This window comes from Triturus cristatus, chromosome 1_2 (assembly GCF_964204655.1).
Source record: "Triturus cristatus chromosome 1_2, aTriCri1.1, whole genome shotgun sequence".
In the NCBI taxonomy this organism is placed as follows: domain Eukaryota; kingdom Metazoa; phylum Chordata; class Amphibia; order Caudata; family Salamandridae; genus Triturus; species Triturus cristatus.
Window position 1 is genome coordinate 943,191,761 of NC_140580.1, and position 23,598 is coordinate 943,215,358.

At 43.8% G+C, this 23,598-nt stretch overlaps 1 protein-coding gene across 1 annotated transcript in view; it reads right to left on the reverse strand.

Moving 5' to 3' along the window:
* LOC146868395 (uncharacterized) overlaps positions 1-23,598 on the reverse strand; it is a 91,366-nt gene that overhangs the window by 61,576 nt on the left and 6,192 nt on the right. Inside the window, exon 2 of the mRNA XM_085624115.1 lies at positions 20,614-21,730. Coding sequence (XP_085480241.1) covers positions 20,614-21,730 — 1,117 coding nt within the window. The remainder of the gene's footprint in view (positions 1-20,613; positions 21,731-23,598) is intronic.

Here is a 23,598-nt window from a genome sequence, read left to right on the forward strand (position 1 = left end):
TGCTTTCATAAATTTTAAACCGACAGCGTCATTTGCCGCTACGGTAGATGAAATTGTACCCCGCTAGCAAGGAAACTATACCTGCAGTTTAGGTATGTCTGCCTACCTGTGAACAATTTTATAGGTAAATGGTGTAAAGTAGGAGACAGAATTGAAGAAAATTGTGCCTGTTGCCAAGGGGTACCTGAAACACTTGAGCATGTTCTATTTTTTTGTCCCTTGTACAACCAATCTCAATTTAAATGGATGGCTCCATTATGTAGAAACTTGGGAGTAAGGAAGTACAAGGAGGCGTACAGAATACTGCAGACAAATACATCTCGTATGATCGTATTCTGTACAGCCAAGTTCTTAATGGCTATGTGGATCAGGCGTACTAAGTGTTCCCATGACAGCTCTTAGGCAGAGCCGTAAAGTAGGGTTCTTGCTAAAGCTGTATTGTGGGCTCTGTTTTATTTTATGCGAACACTGTTTTCTTAATATCCCCCAAGATATTTATTAAGTTTTATTGTTGTTTTCATAGTATTTTATGATGAAGTTTTCCAGTACAAATAAGGATGTAATTCCTATCGCTCTATTGTGCTGCTATTGTAATGAATTGTTACGGGGAAACATAAAAGGTTGTAATTTCTAGTGCTCTACTGTGCTACTATTGTAATGGACTGTGAATAAGTATTTGTGATGTTTTATGTCTTATTTGTAATCATGTTTGTAAGTGTCTTGTTTTATGGTGTACTTTTATGATCTATAGTGATCGAAAATAAAGTTCTTTGATTGATTGATTGGTTGCACAAAATTGTGAAGTGTGTGTTGCAAGTGATACGTTTGCCAAAGGTTTGTGTTGATTTTGTGTTAGGTCATTGGCGGAAATTAGCAATTGATATTATGGGCCATTTTGCAACACTGACACAAATAGAGTCCTATGCTTTAGATTTAATAGTTTACTACTTGAAATTACCGAAGCCAAAAACTGTAATTGAGTTATTAAAAGATTCAATAGTGTCAAGTTTTTGGGGGAGAAAATGTGAAAACTTTTAATAAATGGAAATATGCACAACAAAAAGGTGCTTTTGTTTCATTCATAGGGAAATGGACAAGCAGAACAAATGAATAGTATGGTTAAAGAAGAAATTCGGTTTCCTATGACATCAATAGTGTGTTGGTGGAAAGATCTTCAAAACATGATTTTGGCATATAGGACAACATCAGATTCTGTGACGGAGAAGACACCGTGCGGATTGTTTAAAGGGAAGATGGTTTCAAAAGAATAGTGTACCTTGTGTTTGCCAGAAGGATGTTGTTCTAGTAAGGAGCTAGGAAATACTAATGTGCTTGACAGTTGGTTTGTGTTAAGAAACTTTCTGATGGTGGGAAATGGAAATTGAGAGGGTTTGCCTTATTATATTGGTTGAAGTTTTAAAGCACTGTGTAAGGTTAGAAGATGGTCAGGTTTGAAATCTCATAGGAATTTCTGGTTGCTGGGAGAATATGAGGTAACTCATGGAAAAGAAAATGGTGGATGAGGAGATGCTTTATGATGTGGAGGATGTTCAAGGGAATTATTCTTGATTGGAGAATACACCTAAAAGTCAGGTTGTTCAGCAGAATGTGGCTGGATTAGAATTTATTCAGCAATCAGAAGTGGATCCCATAGTAGGAGTTTTACAGATCGCAAGTTACCAAAACAAGTTTCCGGATTTGGTTATGCAGTATTGGGATCTTGAAATCATTATGTTATTCAGGTATTATTACTATTATTATTACTATTTTGGTATTTTGCATCAGGTTTATGTTTTGCTTTTCTATTGTGTGTTAAAGAAGGATGATGTTTGTGGTGTGGCAGTAAATTATGCTGTCGGTAGTATTCTCTTGAAGAGTGGAGCATGGAGTGAGAATGTGGTATACAACCTACAATGTGTGGAGAGAAAGTGTTGAGGCTCGATGACAATAGGTAAAGTAGCAAATAGCCAACACAGCACAACGCAAAAGCTTCTAGAATAGCGTAACATTTAGTGATTAAGGCAGGTTCCTCTGCAAAATCATAAGTTCAGTGTTAGGCATTGTTTGCAAAAACAGAAGTTTATCAGTTTCTAAGAATCTTAACCCCTTCGATGCTGCGCAGATTCCGCCGCTGTGCTGACGGAATCTTGCGCGGGCGTGGTCATGACGGAATGGTTCCGTCATGAGCACAGCTCAACCGTGGGTCATGACGGAACCATTCCGTCATGAGCACCGAAGGGGTTAAAGGTGGAAATTAAATGTTGGACACTCTGAATCTTCCACTAGAGACACATTTCACAGCTGCAGAGCTTCCTTTGCTCATCTTATCACTGGCACTGACAGTTCTCTCCCAGGGCAAATGATCCTAAGGTAATTTCATTGGAATACCTTTACTCACTGAAGATCTCTAGAGTGCACTTTAGCCGGCAGATCCCTATAGTGCACACCGCACCTTCTGAATATTACTATATGAGGGCGCTTTCCCCACATGTTCTCCCATAGCATTTTTCACTCCAACAGCTCTCTTCAGGGTCACATCATCTTCTGCAGATCTCTCCCCTGAGGGCATCATATGTATGGTCATATAGGTACCCTGTACCAGGAAACATTGCTAGACCATAACCTTATACAACCTTCTGAACCTTACAAAAGAATGGTTTCCACAATGGATGACATCTATATTTTGGTGCTGAAAAGATGTAACTGAGACATGCCCTTTAACCATGCAGTATTCTGAGCTTGTCTATTTGGGATCATATTTGTGAGACAATTAGGCCTGCTGCAATTTTCCTTTCTTGCGTAGACACATTTTTATTATCACGAGCTATCTTCATTAACTAATTAAATATCAATTTAAACTGATTTTGGAGCCTTGAAGTACTTAGTACTTTTCAAAACAGCAAGTGTTCGAACGTTGATGTATGTCGTGGTTCAGAACCTCTGGATCCCTACAAAATACTTTTCTCTAGTTTTATGAAGAGAACCATGAGGTAGTGCTGAATTTCTTGTGTTAACTTCAGACTATCTGGGCTGTGTTTCTGAGATGGTTAGGCATCCTGAAGCCTGGTTTTCTCCTGTATGATGTTTTACAGTGTGATTGTCACAGACTCACCCTGACTGCAGCGATAGGACCAGACCAAATCATAGACTACTCAAAGAATGGGGCAGGGAAGCAGTGGTTAATTAGGAGACAGTTCCCTCTGAGGACCTGGGGGACTAGGCACACCCTGCAAACTCATCAACCAGTAGATATTTGATAATAATAATACGAACACAGATACACAGACTAATCCACACACTGACAGGTTGTAGAAAGTCACGGAGCACAGAGCACTCATTAGTACCCTCCAAGGCAAGGAACCACAATAAAGAGACGCCTAGATTTAATCAAATACACATACATGGATGGACACACAAACGGACAATCACACACTCACACACAAAGGGACAGGTTGGACAATAGAGGGCTTCAGTATAATAAAAATCTATAAGTCGCAGATCACAGACTTTGGTACAGACAAACGCTGCAAAGACCTTTCCCCATCTAGAGTATCCTTCCTGAGGAGACTTTCACTAGGTTTGCCGACAACAGATAAACTCACTAAACACAACCAAAAGAGCCAAGTTGAAGTCTACGTCAGCTCCAGTTGTCTAACACGCCAAAAGCACACTTATAATCCATTGCTCACAGATCATAAACTTAAGTATAGGTGAAGGTTGAGAAGCACCTTAGCTCCTCAGATCATCCTGCCAGGGACCACCCACAAAGCACAGACTCAAGGACCACATACACACAGGTTAGACAATACATTATGAATCTCTCACACTTTTCACATATACAGATTCTGCACAAGCTCACAAAGCCCATGCACCCATCATGGGACAATGTCCCCGGACTACGTACACTAAAACCAACCAAACGTAACTACAAGGGCTAGATGAAACGTTAGTTGAAAAATAATGGCTCTAGGTAGCTCCAGCGGTCAAAACCTCCATTTGCAAAACATTAGCCCAACGGAAAGCCTCAATAGTGGCAAGAGACCAAGCAACTCTGCTATCCTGGGGCTTTCTCTCATGCATCATGGCTTTTGTCTTAGTCATGGCGGCACTCTATCTGTTTAGAGCTTTGTGTTTTGAACCAGCCTGCTGAATGCCAGCAGCTGAGGTTTAGGTGGCACCGGCTCATCCTCAAAGATCTGTTCAGGCGTCACTCTTCTAATTGGTGGATTGTATTTCGGTTTTTATACTACGTAACAGTTACCCCAAGAGTGTCCTGGCACTAGTATGCATATCCAATCAATACCAGATATGTTAATTGCAAGCTGAAAATAGTTGCAATACTCTCCTAGAATTAAGTTACAGGTTAAGAAGAAGAATGGTTTTTAATGCATTCCTAAAAGCCAAATGATGATGGTGGGTCCTTAGGTGACCAGGCAGCAAGTTCCACTGTTTAGAGTTGATCACAAAAAAGGATTTACCACCTAACCTAGATCTTGAAATGTGGGAACTTAGCCAATGCTGCTGTTTCGGAGCGAAGACTTCTAATTAGACTTTAAAGAAGCTCTTGTTGGTAAAGTGCTTGTTAGAAAATATAGAGACTCTTAAAAGTGATTGGTTTGGTATCAAGAAGCCAGAGAAGGTTGCCTAAAACTGGAGAGAAATGAATAAGCCTATTTGGTTCTATCAGGAAAAGAGCTGCCAAGATTTGTAGTAGCTGAGGTTTATAGAACGGATGTCTCTTTCAGGAAGGCTTTGAAAAAGTCCATCACAGTAGTCTAAACAGGAGAGTATTATAGCCTGGTAAGCCACCTTCCTACTATGTACTGGTAGAAAAAAGCTGATTTTGTCATTAATTTTAGGCAATAGAAGCAAGAAGAGGTCAGTATGTTGATCTGAGGTCTCATTTATTTATCGATTATTAACCCCGGATTCTTTCTTCACCAATTGGGACAGGTGGCTTGCCCAGTTCGAAAGGCTGCCTGGTTGTATACTCGAACAAAGGTTTTAGGGGCATATCTACAAGGCGGCGATATAAAATTATCGCCGCTTTTATGGCCGTTTTCGGGCAAAAAGCGGCAATAATTTTATCGCTATATCAGCAAGCTCACACTATCGAGTGAAACCTTGCCTTAGCGCCTGAATTCCTAACGCCCATCTTTGCATCTCTAATGAGATGCAAAGTGGGCGTTCCTCCCCAGGATAACGGAGGAAATGTCGCTAAGCGACATTTCTCCTATTATCAAGCCTCACGCAAAGCAGCATAGCGACAAGAAAAGTAGCGATAACCTCTGTTATCGCTACTTTCCTTACGCCTGCTTTGAAACTGACTTAGCCATGATATCCTATGGAAGGTGGATATCATGTCTAAGTATGTGAGGCCCTATCAGCAAGCTATCGCCAATCTTCGTGGGATTATCGCTGGGTTTCCAGCGATAATCTCACGTTTGGCAGTTAGCGCTAGGATTTTTATCGCTTTTGAGATAAGTGTTGCTAATAGCACGCTATCTCAGCGATAAAAATCCACGCTAGCCGGCGATAATTATCCTAGCGCTAAGTGCGCTTAGCGATAGTTATCGCCGGTTGTTGCTGATATGCCCCTTAGTTTTTCTGTGTTAAGCTTAAGTGCATTTTTACTCATCCCCAAGGCCACTTCAGTGAGCCAGTTTGTATTGCGTTTCTCTGTAAATATCATCCAGTCTGATTAACAGCTGGACATCAGCGTAAGTCATAAAAAAGTGAATCCAAAAGAGTTAAAGGTGCAAAATAAATAATCAGCAAATGGGGCTTAATGGGTACATTGATTCACTGGTTTGCAATTAGAGTAGAAAGAGGACATTTTTACAGTTTGTCTACTATCAATAAAATAAAATCTAACCCCATAAAACTCCTCCTTGTATTCCTAGTTTGAGGAGTTACCAGAGGACTTAGACACAGAATTTTACAGATTTCTCCTATAATTCCTCTTATCTTTGTGGATCCTCAAGGATCTTACTCATAATGGAATGAACAGGAAATACCCACTCATTTCTCAGGCCACTGGTGATGATGGCCGCAGGTGATACTGGACCACTGCATGGTAGTTGCTGCTTACAAGTACGTATAGGTGTATATATAGAGGAGACAGTGCCTGTTACTAAAACTTTAAGAAAAGTCATGAAACTCTGGCATTTTCAGCAGAAGAAATTTTGCACATGCAACCACGTTTATATTGCTGCCTCTATGCACATATGGGCATTTATATAGAGAGGGTTTTCTCCAGCCAATAAAACCTTGCCAAGTGTTATGTGCTTTTGATAGCTATGTAAGATAATTTCAGGTTTTTGCCATTAAAGAAAATACTCCTTGAACCTTTGTCCTATCTCTCCTCTCTTTGACTCATACCAAACCTTTCTGACTACTATAACCCCCAAACATCTTTTTCATACTTTCACCTCCTTACTAATTCCCCTTTCAAATCCATTTTCATCATCCTAACCCTACTCTAAACACTACTAAACCCACAAGAATTTCACAAGCAAAAACCTACCACAACTAATGAAGAAAAAAAAACTGTTACTAATCTACTACTAACCTCTGATCTTGGGTTCCGGAGTAGCGTGCTACTTGCAGAAAAGCACTTCAACGCCTGGTCAGCCCTATGTAAATACCACTTACAACTACAATTACAATTACTACTGACCCCTGATGTTGGATCTGTCATGTTTTCAGTGACAGCGCCGTGCTCTACAAATTCTGATTGATTGATTGATATTTTTCCATGATGTTTATTGCATGATTTTCTGGACTCGGCTCATGCACCAGCTCTTAGGGACAAGCCCAGTGCTTAATTTGAGCCGGTGCTTTCCAGTGCTCAGCACCTGCACTTAATTGGTTTCCGGTGCTCGGCACCCACACCTAATTGTCAACACCTTACTCAGAATAGTCCACCACATGGTGGCGCTGCTCATCTAATTTAGAGATGAGCAGAACAACAGTAGTTTACGAATACAATATACATTAAAATTGCTAATACCTGCCTCCCCAGCCATTCCTTCAGCTTTGGGGACCTAGAATAATCTGAACTGTTGCATTTACATGCGAGAGAGATGGTTAGTAGTTGTTTTGGAAGCAATGACAAGGGCGATGGGTGGTGCAAGCTGCAGTGGCCACCTGGTCAGAGCCCTGGCACTTAATAATTTACAAATTAAGCACTGGCCAAGCCAGACCCTCAGCTCAACTCTCCTTGTTAATGTGTTGGCTTGTCAACCTCTATATTTTACACAGAATAAGATAGGCTGGTGCATCAGAAAGATATTTACAGGTAGAGGAGGCCGTGTTTATTTTACATGCCTCGTGGTGTCAAGCTATCCCGTCCTAATCTGGCCACTTGCAAGGTGCCCATGGAAGGAATGAGTTCTGATTGGGAACAGTGTGGAGCAGAATTCCCATGTGGAATACCATCCCACACAATTGTACAACTGTAAGAGGTCCAGTGTTCCTGCACATGGATTGACTGGGTGCTGAAACAGCAAACCAGATTTTACTGGCAGAAAAATCCAGCAGGTAATACACTATGGGAAAAGTCTGCATTGCAGCCCATCCTTTCTGTCGCCTGCCCAAACCTCAAACAAGCTGCTGGAGAGCATTATGCGCCCCCCCCCCCCCCCGCCAGCCAACATTCTCCACTCCATCCGTCACCCTCCTTACTCCTTCCCTCCATCTGTGCCTCACAATACACCTTTACCACAGCTCTCTGCACACTTTACCACCTGCACAGGGCAGGTCCTAACTGTGTGTGCTAAACCCCAAAGAAAATAGACTACAATTCAGAATACCACCTATTATTTCCGGATCCGCACAGTAATTCCCCATTCCTTGGGGTGTAACTTGTAATTGCACAGTACTGGTGGGTTGTTACTCTGCAGTAATGGTAATTACTGGTGTGGAGTTCGCACCCTGCTTGTACTGTGCAACTTCTAATCGCTGCCAAGGCGGACTACTGATAGATTCTGAGAATCGATCAACAGTAATGAAAGGCCGATTACCACTTCCCACCACATCTACAAAACTTTCTTCCGTGCCACTTGAAAGCTTGTGATATTAATGCTAGCATAATTATTAGATTGAACTATGTCAATTCTTGCTACGCTGATCTTTATGAGTTAGCTATTAACAAGCTTCAAGGTGTTCAGACTACGGCAGCATGACTTGTCATGAACTTCAGGGCATTTCATAGGTTCTCCGAGGCTCTCCAGAAGCTGCACTGGTTGCAAGTTTCTAGAATGACCATTATAAGGTTCTACACTTTGCCCACAGAGCTTACTATGAAACAGGACCCATCCTGCTTATGTGTTTGCTTCCAAATCTAACTCTAAACAATCCCTTCATTCTGTATTTTCCCTCCTGCTGTCGTTTAAAAGGGGAACAACATTTACAACGCAACTTTTACAACGCACTACACTTACAACGCATTTTTTACAACGCAACATCCATTACAACGCATTCCATTACATAGCATGACACTACAACGCATTTTTAAAAACTACCTTTACAACGCATTCCATTACAACGCATACCATTACAACGCATAATATTACACTACACTATCCAACACTTACCCTACTGTTGCACCCCCTGGAGTTAGAATAGTAATTTTTACCCCTATACTATCCAACACTTACCCTACTGTTGCACCCCCTGGAGTTAGAATAGTAATTTTTACCCCTATACTATCCAACACTTACCCTACTGTTGCACCCCCTGGAGTTAGAATAGTAATTTTTACCCCTATACTATCCAACACTTTCCCTACTGTTGCACCCCCTGGAGTTAGAATACTAATTTTTACCCCTATACTATCCAACACTTACCCTACTGTTGCACCCCCTGGAGTTAGAATAGCAATTTTTACCCCTATACTATCCAACACTTACCCTACTGTTGCACCCCCTGGAGTTAGAATAGTAATTTTTACCCCTATACTATCCAACACTTACCCTACTGTTGCACCCCCTGGAGTTAGAATAGTAATTTTTACCCCTATACTATCCAACACTTACCCTACTGTTGCACCCCCTGGAGTTAGAATAGTAATTTTTACCCCTATACTATCCAACACTTACCCTACTGTTGCACCCCCTGGAGTTAGAATAGTAATTTTTACCCCTATACTATCCAACACTTACCCTACTGTTGCACCCCCTGGAGTTAGAATAGTAATTTTTACCCCTATACTATCCAACACTTTCCCTACTGTTGCACCCCCTGGAGTTAGAATAGTAATTTTTACCCCTATACTATCCAACACTTTCCCTACTGTTGCACCCCCTGGAGTTAGAATAGCATTTTTTACCCCTATACTATCCAACACTTACCCTACTGTTGCACCCCCTGGAGTTAGAATAGTAATTTTTACCCCTATACTATCCAACACTTACCCTACTGTTGCACCCCCTGGAGTTAGAAAAGTAATTTTTACCCCTATACTATCTAATACTTACCTTAAATGCAATTTAATATTATGCGTTGTAATGGTATGCGTTGTAAAGGTAGTATGCGTTGTAATGGAATGCGTTGTAAAGGTAGTTTTTAAAAATGCGTTGTAGTGTCATGCTATGTAATGGAATGCGTTGTAATGGATGTTGCGTTGTAAAAAATGCATTGTAAGTGCATGCGTTGTAAAAGTGTGCTTTGTAACAACATACATCCCGTTTAAAAGGTGTTGGTAGGGGCGGGTTGTAGTGAAGGATGTTCTTTCTCATATGCCGCATCTTCTATTTGAAATGCACTCGTCTTTGCTCGCGAAAAATGGAGAACCATTCCATGTTTGCGAAGGCTCTTAAAATGTATTTATTTTATTGATTATTTTAAATTCTTTCTGATGTTGTTAGCTAGTTCAGACTCAGAGCATTCATTGTACTTTATAAGTAACAACTCAATTGATATCTTGCAGAGATGGGTTTTCAATATATTCAGTGTGTGCCCATAAGCAAGAAACACAGGGCCGGGAGCAATTGTAGGAGAAAGCAAACAGAAATTATGGCGATGGAGCATTGTCAACTGCGGGAAAGCTCAGGAGTCGGGCCCCTGACCTATGGGTAGACTGAGAGATATCTCACCCATGTGATGCCTGAACGTATAATTATGCCTAACCAGGGGCATACCCCTGCCACCTAAAGCAAAATGCCCGCCTCTATAATCTGCTTCTTAGAGTGCATAGTAAGATTGGTGCAGAATTTGCTTTAATATATACCTTGTGTGGACTTCCTCTGGGATGGTGTTTATGAAGAGAAAGTACTCCAGCACTGTCCTTGTGTACTCATTGTATCACTGTGTCCTGCCTCGTCAAACAAGTGTAGTTTGACAGCAAAATGCTTGTGAAACCGTATTCTGCTGTAAAACTAAACCTGAGCCGGTGAAAAACAGCAGAACTTAGATATTCTGTATGAAGAGTTAAACAATTGAAAAGCACTGCACAATGAAAACACTAGTGTGTGCACAACTCGTTCCAGTGTTACAATGACAAACTGGAAACCATGTTGTCTGCCTTCTGTCTCTTGCGCCCCATTCAAGGATGCACTCAGGCCAGGCTAATCGCTACAATTAATACTGACTTTTAGGAGAACATGGTCATTCTTCTCAAAGTAAATTTGGAGAAATTGATAGCAAACATTGGATTTTATAATGCATGTTCCCTCTGCAGGATTTTAAGCCAACATTGATACTTTCAAGGATTTGACACTTCATGTGCTGCAGGCTTCAGAACAGAATTAAGTGCATGGTGTTATTATAACATATGCTATTAAGAGGCATGATTTCTGTGGGAGTGACCTCTTTCCAGCACATTGCCAATTAGCCAGACATGTTTTGGAGCTTGATGGAATCCTTTGTGTGCTAGACCATTTGTTGCAAAGTTACTTGAAGACAACTACCTTATTTATCTTTTCCTTAGACCTGGTGGATGTAGCTCTGTCATCTAATGTGAGGTTTGCTCAACGTGGGCTGCTAACAACAACTATTTTATTTTGTTTTACAATAAGATAGTTTCCGGGGAAGGTAATTAACAGGTGTTAATATTGTCATCTGATTATCATTCACTTATTCCTTAGATTACAAACCTGAGACTTGCCAGTCACACATCCTAAAATCAGGTCTGTTAACCCACTAAGCTCAATATTCGTAGACCTTAATGCGTGTGTGTGTGTGTGTGACCTCAAATAAGCATATTCTGCAACGTCCTGATGAGTAAATTGAAAATCTACCTTTGGTCAACCATCAGGCATATTTCATGAACTCATAGTAATTTCATTCACAGGAGGAATTTTCAGAGTATTGACAAAAATGGCCATTGACTTGTAATAACTTGGTGAAAATTAATTCTAAAGTCCTTTTGTATTGAAATATGTAGCAGCTGCTTTTTGACAAATCATGCATTGCCCTTTGGTCTGTCCGAGTGTCATTTACGCCTTGCCTACATCCATCACAGTGTACTGCATCGGGTAATGGTTCAGCTTGGATCAGTCATTAGCTCTTTCGCTCTGTGAATGATGGCACTTTCTGATCGCGTGCGCATATCCACCTAAAAAAGAGTGTGCTTCAGTATCAGGGATTATTGGCCAGTCCTTCAGTCTGAGTTTTTTCCTTTTATAGTTCCCCTTTCATTCTTTTGCTTCTCATCTTTTTATTATTATGTTTCTTAAAAAGATACTACAGCTCTCCAGGCAGTGCTAATGGGTTGCCTGCTTGCCGCTCATTTCATTTGCAGTGTTCGCATTCCACGTGGGCACTCTCTCTAAACCAGAAGATCGTTTTGGAATGCTGCTGTCTATAGTGTATCATTGTTTTACCATTCCAAGATGGCTCACATGTTTGTTCTAAATGTGGCGAACATGCTTGATTTTAAAACAATGATAGACTATTTACAATACATTTGCAAAGAGACATCTGCTGCTATGTTGGTTTTCTTACTGCAAACATAGGTCTGGTGTGTTTAAAAGGCAGCATGTTTTCTTTTTTCTTTTTGTATTCTTTTAATGTATCTTATTTATGTTGATGAATTTGTGTGTGTTTTATTGTGGTTGTTGTAGAAATCTGCCCCTTTTTGCAAGGTTACCTCCACATTTTGCCTGACATCTGATGCATTTGCCAATCAAGTTTCCAGGGCCTGTGTTCTGTCCCTTAAAGCTGTACCTTTGTATCCACAATTGCAACATCTCTTGCCACAGGTAAGCCCCTCGCAAAAGGTACCATGGGTACCAAGGGCACTGTGACCAGGGAAGGTCTCAAAGGGCTGCAGCACCCATTGTGCCACCCTTAGAGGCCCAGTACCTTAACACTGACACACTGTCATTGCAGACTGTGTGTTTTGGTGCAGAGAAAAGTAAAGAGTCGACATGGCATACATCCCTGTATCCCATGCCTGCAATCCACTGCCTGTAGCCTAGGTGAGCCACCCTTCTAGCAGGGTACACTGGACGACAGGTGAGGGTGCAGTTGCAAGAGCACTGTACCCCTACAGTGTCTAAGTCCATTCTTAGACATTGTAAGTGCAGTAAAGCTATAAAGAGTATATGGTCTGGGAGTTGGTCATTACAAACTGCTCGGCTCCATAATGGCTTTACTGAAAACTGGGACGTTTGATAGAAACTTCTCAGCACATCGAACCCACACTGATGCCAGTGTGAGATTTAATGTAAAATGCATCCAGAGGGCATCTTAGAGATTCCCCTTGAAAAGCAACCAGCCCTGGTTTGGTTCCTGAATGGCTGCCCACCATTTGCCACCACCAGACAGGTTTCGGGACCCCTTGGTAGAGAGACTCCACGCTCTGGGTCCAGAGACAAAGCCCATCCTGGCAGAGGTGTCATGCCTCCTCCCCCAGGATGGGCTGGATCCATGAAGGGGTTGCTTCAAAGGCCTGTCGCCTTTGTAAGCTGTCCCTGCCTTTTGCTGCCCCCAACAACTGGCTCCCACCGATTCTGACTGCAACTTGGGTGGGAGAATTGGCAGAAAAACAGAGTTAGGTGGAGAGGTGTGCTAAGCTTTGCCAGCTCCACCCCTCAGGTGGGGGAGGCGAGGTGAAGCACACATCTCAGTCCCCACCATCTTGGAGATGAGGGCACCCAGCCAATTAAGGAGTGACTCATGCCCCCTCCAACTGTTGGGTGGCATAATAGGGGATGTGCTCACCCCAAGGACCTGCACACCCCTGTAACGCCCCTAAATTTAGTATTTAGGGGTGACCCTGAAACTTGCCTCCTTAGATTCAAGGAAGTAAGAAGTAGGACCGAAGAGCCGTGCTGAGCCAGAAAGAAGAAGACACCAACTGTTTTGGCCCCAGCCCTACTGGCTTGTCCCGACTCCGACCTGACTACAGCAGAAACCCTGGCATGTCCAGCAGCCCCCCAGAGCCCGGAGGACCTGCTCTGCACTCAATTTAAGTACTCTGTCTCCTGTGAGCACTGTATTTGCTCAACAAAGAATCCAAGACCAGAACCCAGATCCAGGGGCCTCTGCGGTTCTGCACCACTCTGCACTCGACGCCCACGGCCCGAGTTTGAGTGGCCCAACACCACAAAGGGGTCTCCCCATCAAACCAGATTTACGATCTGGTGATCCCGACCTCCCTCAAGCATCAAGCCGACGCCTGCAGCCTCAACTTGAATGGTCCCTACGACTGCGACCGGAGAGGTTAAGAAGACCCGAAGCCAAAAGACACCCCAGCACCCGATGCACCAAGGCCTTGAGTCGGTCAACCAATTGTATTCAGGCATCCCCCAAGAACGCAATTTACCTCTCCAGCTGGTGGTCGCCTTCAGGAAGACTCCCGACGGAGCCTGCAGCAGCTTTTACAAACCGGAGGTCCCTATTGAAATCCACAGGGACTCTGAGTTCGTCTTTGCACTCTGCACCCAGCAGCACATCTGCCACTGGTGGTGCAGCTCCTGTGCTTATTGTTGGCCCCTGCAGTGCTGATCTCAACCCTAGGAGCTTTGTTCCCACAGCCAAGTGGCCTGCTCACAAGCAGCCCCTGACCAAAGGCCGCCTTAGCCCCATTGGCTAACATTGGGCCACTGCACTTTGCACCCAGCTGCCCCAGTGCGGCTGGTGGTGCAGTCTGAGTGCCTAAGTGGTCCTTCGGGAACCTTGGTCCTAACCCCCAAAAGCCATACTTGTAAGTCGAATACTTACCGGTAAACCGTGAACACTCTTTCTCCCGTAGGAACCAATGTTACAGATTTTCTGATCCTAAGAATGTCTGTGTTGACCTACTGTTTTGTATGGAAAGAAAGTAACTATATTTTTAACTTAAGAATTGTCATACTTACCTGTGGGTGACAGACTCTATTGTATGATATCTCGGCACATCATTGCAAATACTCAAAGTAACTGAAAGTTAATCCAAGAGTAATCAAAAGTATTCTTAGTGTACATTTTTTAACTGTTTTCATAGCTATACAAACCTATAAAAGATTCCAATACAATCCACAATTGCATTTCTGTGTACAGCCTCGCATTTGAAAGTAGTCCTTACTTGCTTGTGCCAAGTCCTGCTTGGCTCTACAAAATAAAATATAAGTATACCTTTTTATATTTACCTAATTGGTCTGGATTCTGCCTCTGAGTGTGTGCCAGCAGCCTTGATGGCGTGAATACACTAAATGCTTAACACACACTTCTGATAAGCGTAACTGCTCGCCCACACTACCACAAAGAGAGCTGTAAGTACTTGTTTAATTTTGCCTCTGCTATACCTCTGGGGATCCCCTGAACTCTGTGCACACTATACCTTACTTTGGTATAGTATATACAGAGCCAGCTTCCTACAGTTGTGTCAGAGGATGAATGGAAGGATGAGTCTGTGGATTGATGAATGGAAGCATGAGTGCAAAAATGAGTGACACAGCGCAAGTATTAAGACTTACTGAGTATCTACACTCAACAGTGACAAAAACAACAATTTCATTCAAAGGCCAGACCTATTGGCATTGCCAATGCCGGTTAAGCTCATTGTCAGTATAAACATTGCCAAATCCCCTAAAACATGTTTACTGTTACCCTATCAGATGTAATCAATCTGTTTAAAATGCAGTTTATCAAGCTATTTTCTTGTATTTGCTCAATGGATAGCTCTACCCATTGTTTGAAATGTTAGCCCTGCCCCCAAAGGTTGGCCTTTTAAGCCAGCATCCCTAGCAGCGCCCCTGCTGTAGAGCAGGATGCTCTTTGGTCTACCTTGTTCCCTGCTCCAGGCTGTTCAGAGAGAGTCGCTGTCCTCGCTTGATAAAGGACAGAGGTTCCACCTGTACATGAGTTTAGTTGTTGTTTCAATCAGTGCATTGTGTCCGTCCCTGGAGCTGGGCCCAGCCTCTGCGTGCAGCAGCAGCAATTACTTCAAGGGTGTCTCTGAGCCCTCAGTCTGCATCGGCTGCACCGAGCAGGGGGCCTCTTACTTAACATATAATTGCTTCATTATTGGCTATTATCCCGACAATGCTTCATTCAATGAAACTAATCATATTCATGAAGACCATTCACTGCTGGTCTACTTGAGGGGAGTGTGAGCTTCACATCCAAGATCAGAGCAAACTTCTAAAAATTGCACGAAATCTGAATTACTGAAAAATTAGATGCTGGCGCGAGGTGGGAGTGTGGGGGGGTAGACAGGCTTTGAAATCTGTACACAAATGGCAAGAGATAAGGACATGTGCCTGAAATAGTTATTGCTTTTATTTTCATGAATTATAATGATAACAACAACGACATTCTTCATAATTAGCAATCACTAGAGCTGACACCTTGGCGAAGCCCGATCTCGCAACTCAAATCGCGATTTTCACGAATTGCGAAGCTGCGGCTGGAACTTTTCAGCACCGTAGCGTAACGCAGAATGTTGGGAAACCCCTGCATAATATGATGAGGGGCCCCTGAGTCTCCCCTATCTAACAGATATTCATTGGCCTTGGGCTAATTGAGGGCCCCCTGATGGGCTACCGACCCCCCCCCCCAAAAAAAAGACTTGGAGCTCCCTCTGCACCACAGGTGCTCCTTCAGGAAGGACCTTCAAACCTGGTTATTGAGTAACTAGGGCCAGGTTGATTTGCTCAGGACTGCTAGCACCAAGACACCGGCTATTCGTGCTCTTAATAAATTGCTATAACATAACAGGTGCTGCAGGGGCCCGCGTTACCCCCCACTGATCTAAAGTTCAGGGGCGGCCGCCGCTTCCCTTGCTTTGGTGGCTCCACACGCCTCCTCTCCCTTTGGAGCATGGGTAGGACTCGAGGGATTGGGTCAATTCGGGGCTCAATCATGTGAAGTATGAAACGACCTGAATTTCCTGACTTTTTGGGCATTACTACAAAATACCCTAGGCCCTGATAATAACACTCACACTGTATTACAGTAATAACAGTACTAATACTACTACTCCTACCACCACTACTACTACTAATAATGATTGATGATGGCGATGGTGATTATGATAATGCACGTTGAATCCCTGGACCACCGCGTTTGCACCTGTGTGAGTGTAGGATTCATCACTGTGCAATGCACTATGAGTCCCTGGATCACTGTGTGCACCGGCCTACCCTGGTGCAGACTCCATCACAGCATTGATTGTATTTTATTGCATTGTAGCCTTTACATCGTGCTTCATAGCTGGTGCAGTCTGACACCCTGCATTATCATGTCTAACCCCCTGCAGTGGTGCACAAGCCGCCACTGTACCCACGCACTACGACCCCCAGCTCATGGTATTGAACACCCTGGATCTTTGCGTTTACACTCCCTCTTGACCCTCCTTTCCTCGTCGCCCCCCGATGCTGTACCACTACACTAGAACCCTCTTGACCATCATGCAACATGCTGTGGTGCAGACAAGGTCTCCTGTGTCTGATCTACACCCTATGATAGAATCTTTCTCCACACTATCACTCCTTGAACCTGTGTGGTGATCACACGGAGGCAGTGCTGTAAGTTAGACTGACGGGTTTCTTTTAAGAAGCTCAACTATTTTTCTTTCTCATACTTTTAAACCAATGCCTCTTAAATTGGTGCTCGTTATACAAAATCACCCACCTTCCTTTTTTGTAGCTTATTTACCTTTAAACATATCTATAAAACTGACCTGTCTCTGCTCCCCTCCCTGTCAAAATAGTTCCTTTTTTAAAGGCTACATAGATTTAGATTGTCTCAACTTTCTTTCTACATGAAACCCCAGCCTCAGGCATCCAGCCATACGTCCCACCTAACCTTCCTAGTCATTTCTTCCTTTTCCCTGAGTCTACTCCTGTGTATTTGGTGTGTCCAGGCGGCCACTGACCCAAGGAACTACCCACACAGTTACCAAATTGCTCCCCAGCAGAGACAAAGGCTTCTTTTGAGACCCCATAAGACTCCCCGCTAACTGTTCTCGAAGTTGGAATCCCCCCCACAAACCCTTTCTTGAGAGGCTACTGGCTGGCAGAAGAGAATGTTTTTTTTGTTTTTTAATGTTTAGTACCCAGAGGTGGGATGGCGATCAACCCTACCCCACAAAAATGTTGAGAAGTGCATTGAAGGTCATGTGAATTTATTTTTGCAGAAACAGTGTGTATGCAAGGAGATGGACGTGTGTGTGCCACAACAACAGCATCCGGGATGGCTTCCATCCATCTCTTCTTCTTCCTGCAGTCCTGGCTAGAGAAACCCACCCTCCTGCACAGGCAACATAGTTGAAAATGAACCCATGGAATTTGCTGAGTGACAGCGCCTTTGGCAGGCCTTCTCGCGGTGGCTATGAAATACACATCTTTCAGATGAAGAGCAGGAGAAGTCCCAGGAAGAAACAGCCAGCTTCAACGGTGCAAAGGTATTTGAACATTGCAACTAACCTGATGGGTTGTGAGCTCTGGCCCACTTTTGACAAACTACCAGAATAACGAGGGAGCTTTACTCTAGCGTTTGGAAGAGAAATACCGTAACAGACCTCCAAGGCCTGGCCGGTGCATCCTGAATAGAAGCTGTTGGGTCCCTCGGGTAGGCCAAGCATGGCATTCTTCCCATATGAAGGGATGGTGTGCAGCCATGATGGGGGAAAAGACGCATAATGCATGGGAGAATACTGGTGATTCTATGCTATGATGCACTGCTTTGGATAATTGCCATCACTTGGCCTTCTGGTGTTTCAGTTACAGCTGTATTCTGGGATTGATGGGTTTGACCACTAGTTCTGATTCCACATTAATTGTCTACTGCTCTTCCACTTAGCCCCTTTTGATGTATTTGTTCAGTGTGTCCGTTGTGGGTCTGTTGTGGGCAGTTCTTAAAAAGGTTGCCACAAAAGGGGTGTGTGGGACTTGTTGACTTCAGCTGAATCGCTGTACTTGGAAGGTGTGAGAGGTGATTGCGGGAGGTCCATTAATGTTGCATTTGTTGTTACCTATGCGCATATGGTCCTTGAGTCTCTGCTTTGTGGGCGGTCCCAGGCAGGGGGCATCAAAGAGGACTGAACCTCGCAGCCTTCCTCTGAATCTGAGTCGATGATCATTGAGTAATGGGCTGTGATTGGAGAGGTCCTCCATCAGATAACGCATGCATGTGTGTTTGCGTGCTGTGTGTGTGTGTGTGTGTGTGTGAGTCTGTGTATTGGGGGTGGTTACTTTGGTGGGTGATCCTGATTATGTTGTACTCCACGGCTTCCCACAGTCCGTCAATGTCCAGATCAGTCTGTGTACCTATGCTGATATTCCTGCTGTGCTCTATGCCATGGAAGGTTTGCATCTGGTCCAAGGGAGTGTACTAGAGGGGCTAAGCTCCTAACTAATCCTTGTGCCCTTGTCTCATTCTTTCAGTAGTCTGTCATTTGGGGTGGTCCTCTCTGTGCGATCAAAGTGATCCTATTGTGATCTTCCATCTTCTTCTATGTCCAATCATTCACCTGACCAGCACACACTATGATTATACACTAGAAGAAAACCAAACTCCAGCATGCCTGCTCGCGTCAGGCACACAACACCAGGTAGTATAACAGACGAAAACTAGAGCATTAGATAAAATAGGAAGCACAACTATCCTATGCGTTGGAGTGCATGGGAGCTTTTTAGGCAAAAGAACCATCTAGGTCTGTCCACAGCTAAAGAAAAGACTTTTACAACTGTATCAAGGCTCTAGATGTTCTGTCTCCAAACTGAGCTATATCACCTTTGGCAAAAGTGCGATTTAATTATTTAATGAAGTTAGAACTTTGTAGGAATGCCCAGGGAGCAAAGAAAAGTTTCAGAAGACCTAAATGCCTCACAAATATGATCGCAAATAAACTGGAATAAAACTTCGAAAAGTGGAGGACTAGGGAGCATATCTGAGTTCTATCCTCTCTGCGCTTTAATCTCTGGGGTCCTGGGAGAGCGACATAGAGACAGTAAAAAGTACCCTCGAACAGTGATATTTACAAGGTACAATCGTCTCTGCCATAGGGATTTTTAGGGGTCTTGAGCAACTGGGTGCAAAGATACCACCCTCTTCTATTTCCTCATACGCTGAAATAGTACTTAATTTGAGCCGGTGGTTGCCGGTAGGTTCTAACGGCCCTCATTTTTGGAGACCTGCACTTATTTTATTTCATTGGATGTTTCCCAGAATAAGAGAGGGAAAAACACACAAAGGGGATAAAAAGAGGAAAAGAAAATCAGAAAAACTGCCACAAAAGGAGAAAGCAGGAACCTGCAAGAGTGATATAAAGGGCCAGGGAGTATCTGGCAGTGGATTAAAGAGGTATGAGGTGCATTGGAGACTGCACAGCCTGGTATCCAGGGGCACTGATATGTCATAGCGCCAGCTGCCAGCTCCTGAGAAGAGCTTTGAGCACCAGCACTCATTCTTAAGCACTGGAAAAAGCCCCCAACAATATAGAAAGAAATAAGTTACTCCTATATACTCTCACTCCACACAGTGGACTGCTTAACCATCCAAACTGCATTACTTTGCTGTGAATGAATGAGCAAATGCTTTCTAAAGTGTTTCACATACTCGTACCTTGTCTCAAATAAATTAACACAGTTCATCACAGTTGTAGCTCTCTGGTCTCGGCGACACTGGGCTGCCATATTGTGCACTCACAGCTCCTAATATCACCCCTGCCGTGCCACCACACTGCACCCTCAGCTTGGCTGTCGCGAGATAATGCTTCCAGCCCTCACCTTTTTGACAGTGTTTGCTGCCCTACACATTTGTTCTTTAGAGAACTGTGTCTGCTCCCCCATTGTTCTGCTGTGATATAAAATCTATTTAAAGCAACTTTGCACCTTGAGGCCATCTCCTTTCTGGAAAAGGCAAATACATAGCCTATAAAAGTGAAACACCCAGGTAGGAGAACTATTTGAAGCTTTAAATTCCCTAATCCGTGCTGGAATGGTTAGGTGGTGGGAGTTAACATGAGATAGGTGGTGGTCATCAATGGGTTGGAAGAACTTGTGTGAAGGAGTAAAGACCTCATAAAAATTGTCTTTGTACCACATTTACGTATAGACTACGTGTACTATTTGGCGTGGCCCATGGTGTAGTGTATACCTCCTCATATGAAATTGCTGCACATTTATGACCTGTGCAGAAGTCCTAACACCCTTATTACCCTATGTTAGCATGAGGTCTCACCTGATCATAGCTCTCTGCCTCCACGTGCTTGTGTTTACGGAGCTGCTTTGCCACATACTTCGGTAACATCTGGTGTAGAAGTTCCTCTGCCAGGCGGCGCTCCCGTTTCAGATCCTCCGTCCTCTCCCTGAGGCTCCGGGCGTAGTTTTGGATCCACTCTGTCATTTGCTTGAAGGACACCAGCACAATGGGGTAGATGAGGCAGGCTATGGTGAGGAGGCTGACTTTCAGGCTGACCAAGGACAAGATCTCCCTGGATTTGTCATTCAGCTTCTCAAACCCTCTCTGGCTTAGGCATTCCTGGACTGATTCCAGACCAGAGATGAACTGCATGAGATTGGTGCGAGGCACTACAACTGTGAAAGGAATGCTGAAGTAAGGTTCCTCTAACTGGGACATGTACAGAGTCAAATTCTCATTCTCAGCCCAGCAGTTCTGTAGGACCTCAGAAGTGAAGACGGCATGGTTCAGGATTGTAGTTAGCTGGCTCCACTGTGTTCCTGAAGTTTCTAACTCCAAGAATCTGTCCTGGTGATGCGCTTGAAGGGCGGCCTCTTTCACCTTGAGGATGATGCGCAAGGCTGACACATCAGCCCAATCCAAGTTTAACTGTGCATGGCGCAAGTCCTCTTCTTCAATCTGAAAATGATCCAACAATTCTGAGATGATCTGCGAAAGCAAGAAAGCGAGCTCAGGACCTGAGGTGCTGTTAAGCTTCTGCTCAAGTTCACCTTTATAAATCCAACACTTGGGTGCCTTCATGCCCTCACAGTGGCTGCTTGATATCTGGAATCTATCCTGATTCGGGGTGCACAGGGTCATCAGTCCCTCCTGCAGGTGTTGGTGTATGAGTTGGCCGGTCCTCGTAGTGGAGTTTCCAGGGCTCCCCCAGCAGCAGAGCTGTCTCTCCTCCTGGAGGAACTGTATTATGTCCAGAGTCTGCAGGTTCACGCAGGAGGACAGGCCTTGCAGGGCCTCCACAGTGCTCTTCCACATCTGAAAGCTATTGTTCAGGTCAAGGGAGATGGACCCCAGCAGAGTCGAGAGGGAGATGAAACAAGCAGCAAGGATTCTGCGGACTGTCCTGCTGCCACCTGGGTTGGACAGTAGAGAACACCTAAGACACAAATCAAAAAGAGAGGGTCACCGACTGGCGCTGCAAGGACTGCTGATCACCAGAAAACATAGTCAATTACTTCACTGCAAACAACAATTAATTCCATAAACCACACAAATTCTAGCATGTGCCATACTTACGTTTTCTTAGGAGTGTCTCATAACACACATATAGTAGTAGTATATTTCCTATACATTTCTAAAGAATATTGGCTTTTTTTAATTGGCACATAGAAGATGTGTGACATTTAAAGTCCTAGTTTGAATCACACTACAATTCCCTAGAACCATGTTTACATTTCTTGGTCCATCTAGTGAACTGTTCAGTGACAGGCTCTGTTTACAGAACAGTTCCTTGTGTGCAATTGTGGTGTGCTGCCGCAGATATTTCTTTAACATTGTCTGACTTGAGATATAAATGATATCTTCTCTCTGCAGGATAGGCATTTGCATCCCTGTCTCTTGTAGCATCCCATAGGTACCGCTTCAATTTAGTGATCTTCAGTCTCTATTTGAAACCCATGAAAGTCCTCCTAGCCAACATGTGCATGTAGATGACACGCAACTCCACCTATAAATCAGGAGCGTAACGTAGGCCCAGTGCATGGTGATCCTCAACCCTCTAAGGGGTCCCTCAACCCTTCAGGAGGGCCCTTATTCAATACCAATTAACATCTGTAAGATATGGGAAATTCAGGGCCCCCTCATCCGATTCTGCAGGGGGGCTGTTGTGTTATATTACGCCACTGCTATAAGTCTTATTTTCTTTTCCATTGATTGCCTGAAGGACTGTATTGCTGAGATCAAAGCTCGGATGTCCAAGGTACACCACAAACTAAACCACATCAAGACAGAATATTTGCTCAACTCCAGTGGCTGGAAATAACAACAAGCACAAAGCTGACTCTGCGACGAATCTTGATAATTCACTCCTCAACTCTTCAACATTTCTCCTCGACTTCTACTTTGGCTCCCACGTTAACTTCCAACCCATATCCTGCAGAAGACAAAGACAGACTGGTGTTGGTTTGGCCATGCTCAGCAGAGTGTTGCCCTTTCTATCACAGTCAGACTGTGGAACCATTCTGCAGACTCTGGTCCTTTCTCATATCAGGAAGCAACGCTCTACTCGCTTGCATCCACAAGACCTGCCTGACTCCGCTGAAGAGCAACCTCCATGTGGCGACTCAGCCAATCAATGGTCTTCACAAATACTACTGTGATCCCACGGAGGAATCATTTGACTCCCAGTCCCCTCCACTTCACATTCAGGAACTGGTAACAATCTAAAGGGTACTGAACTCTAGTACCCCACTATTTCTGGTGATAATCTTAAGGCCTTGGTGGAGTACACGTGGGAAGCAGCAGCAGCTTCCCCAGGCTTGATATTAGAAAATGTATGAAAGGGAAGATAAAACATCAGGAATTTTCATGTGTTTCGAGACTTCACCCCAGCCCACATCTACCAGGCTCCATCCCATCTCCACTTACATGAGGACCCATCTCTTTAAGCAAGACCACCCCTGAAGAGTTCTTACTTCCACCTCTTCCTCCCACCTCTCCGGCCTCTGCTCCAGCCCACAGTTCATTCATTGACCATGCTGCCCAGACTCTCCCTTCTTAGTCTCACATAAACACCCATCCTGTTTATAAGCCTCTGACATTGTTCCTGTATCCCAGCATCACTCTCCCTTTCCCCTCTTCTGCACTTGAAACTGTATAAATGCTATCTATGTGGAGTGTCCCATGGTTTTATAGCAAAGATCAGTCTACCTAACTCCCATACATGCACAGACGTGATCATTTTTGCTAATAATAGTGCTTGCAAGGAGGCAGTAAAAGAAGCTCACTTTAGGAACCAGAGACATT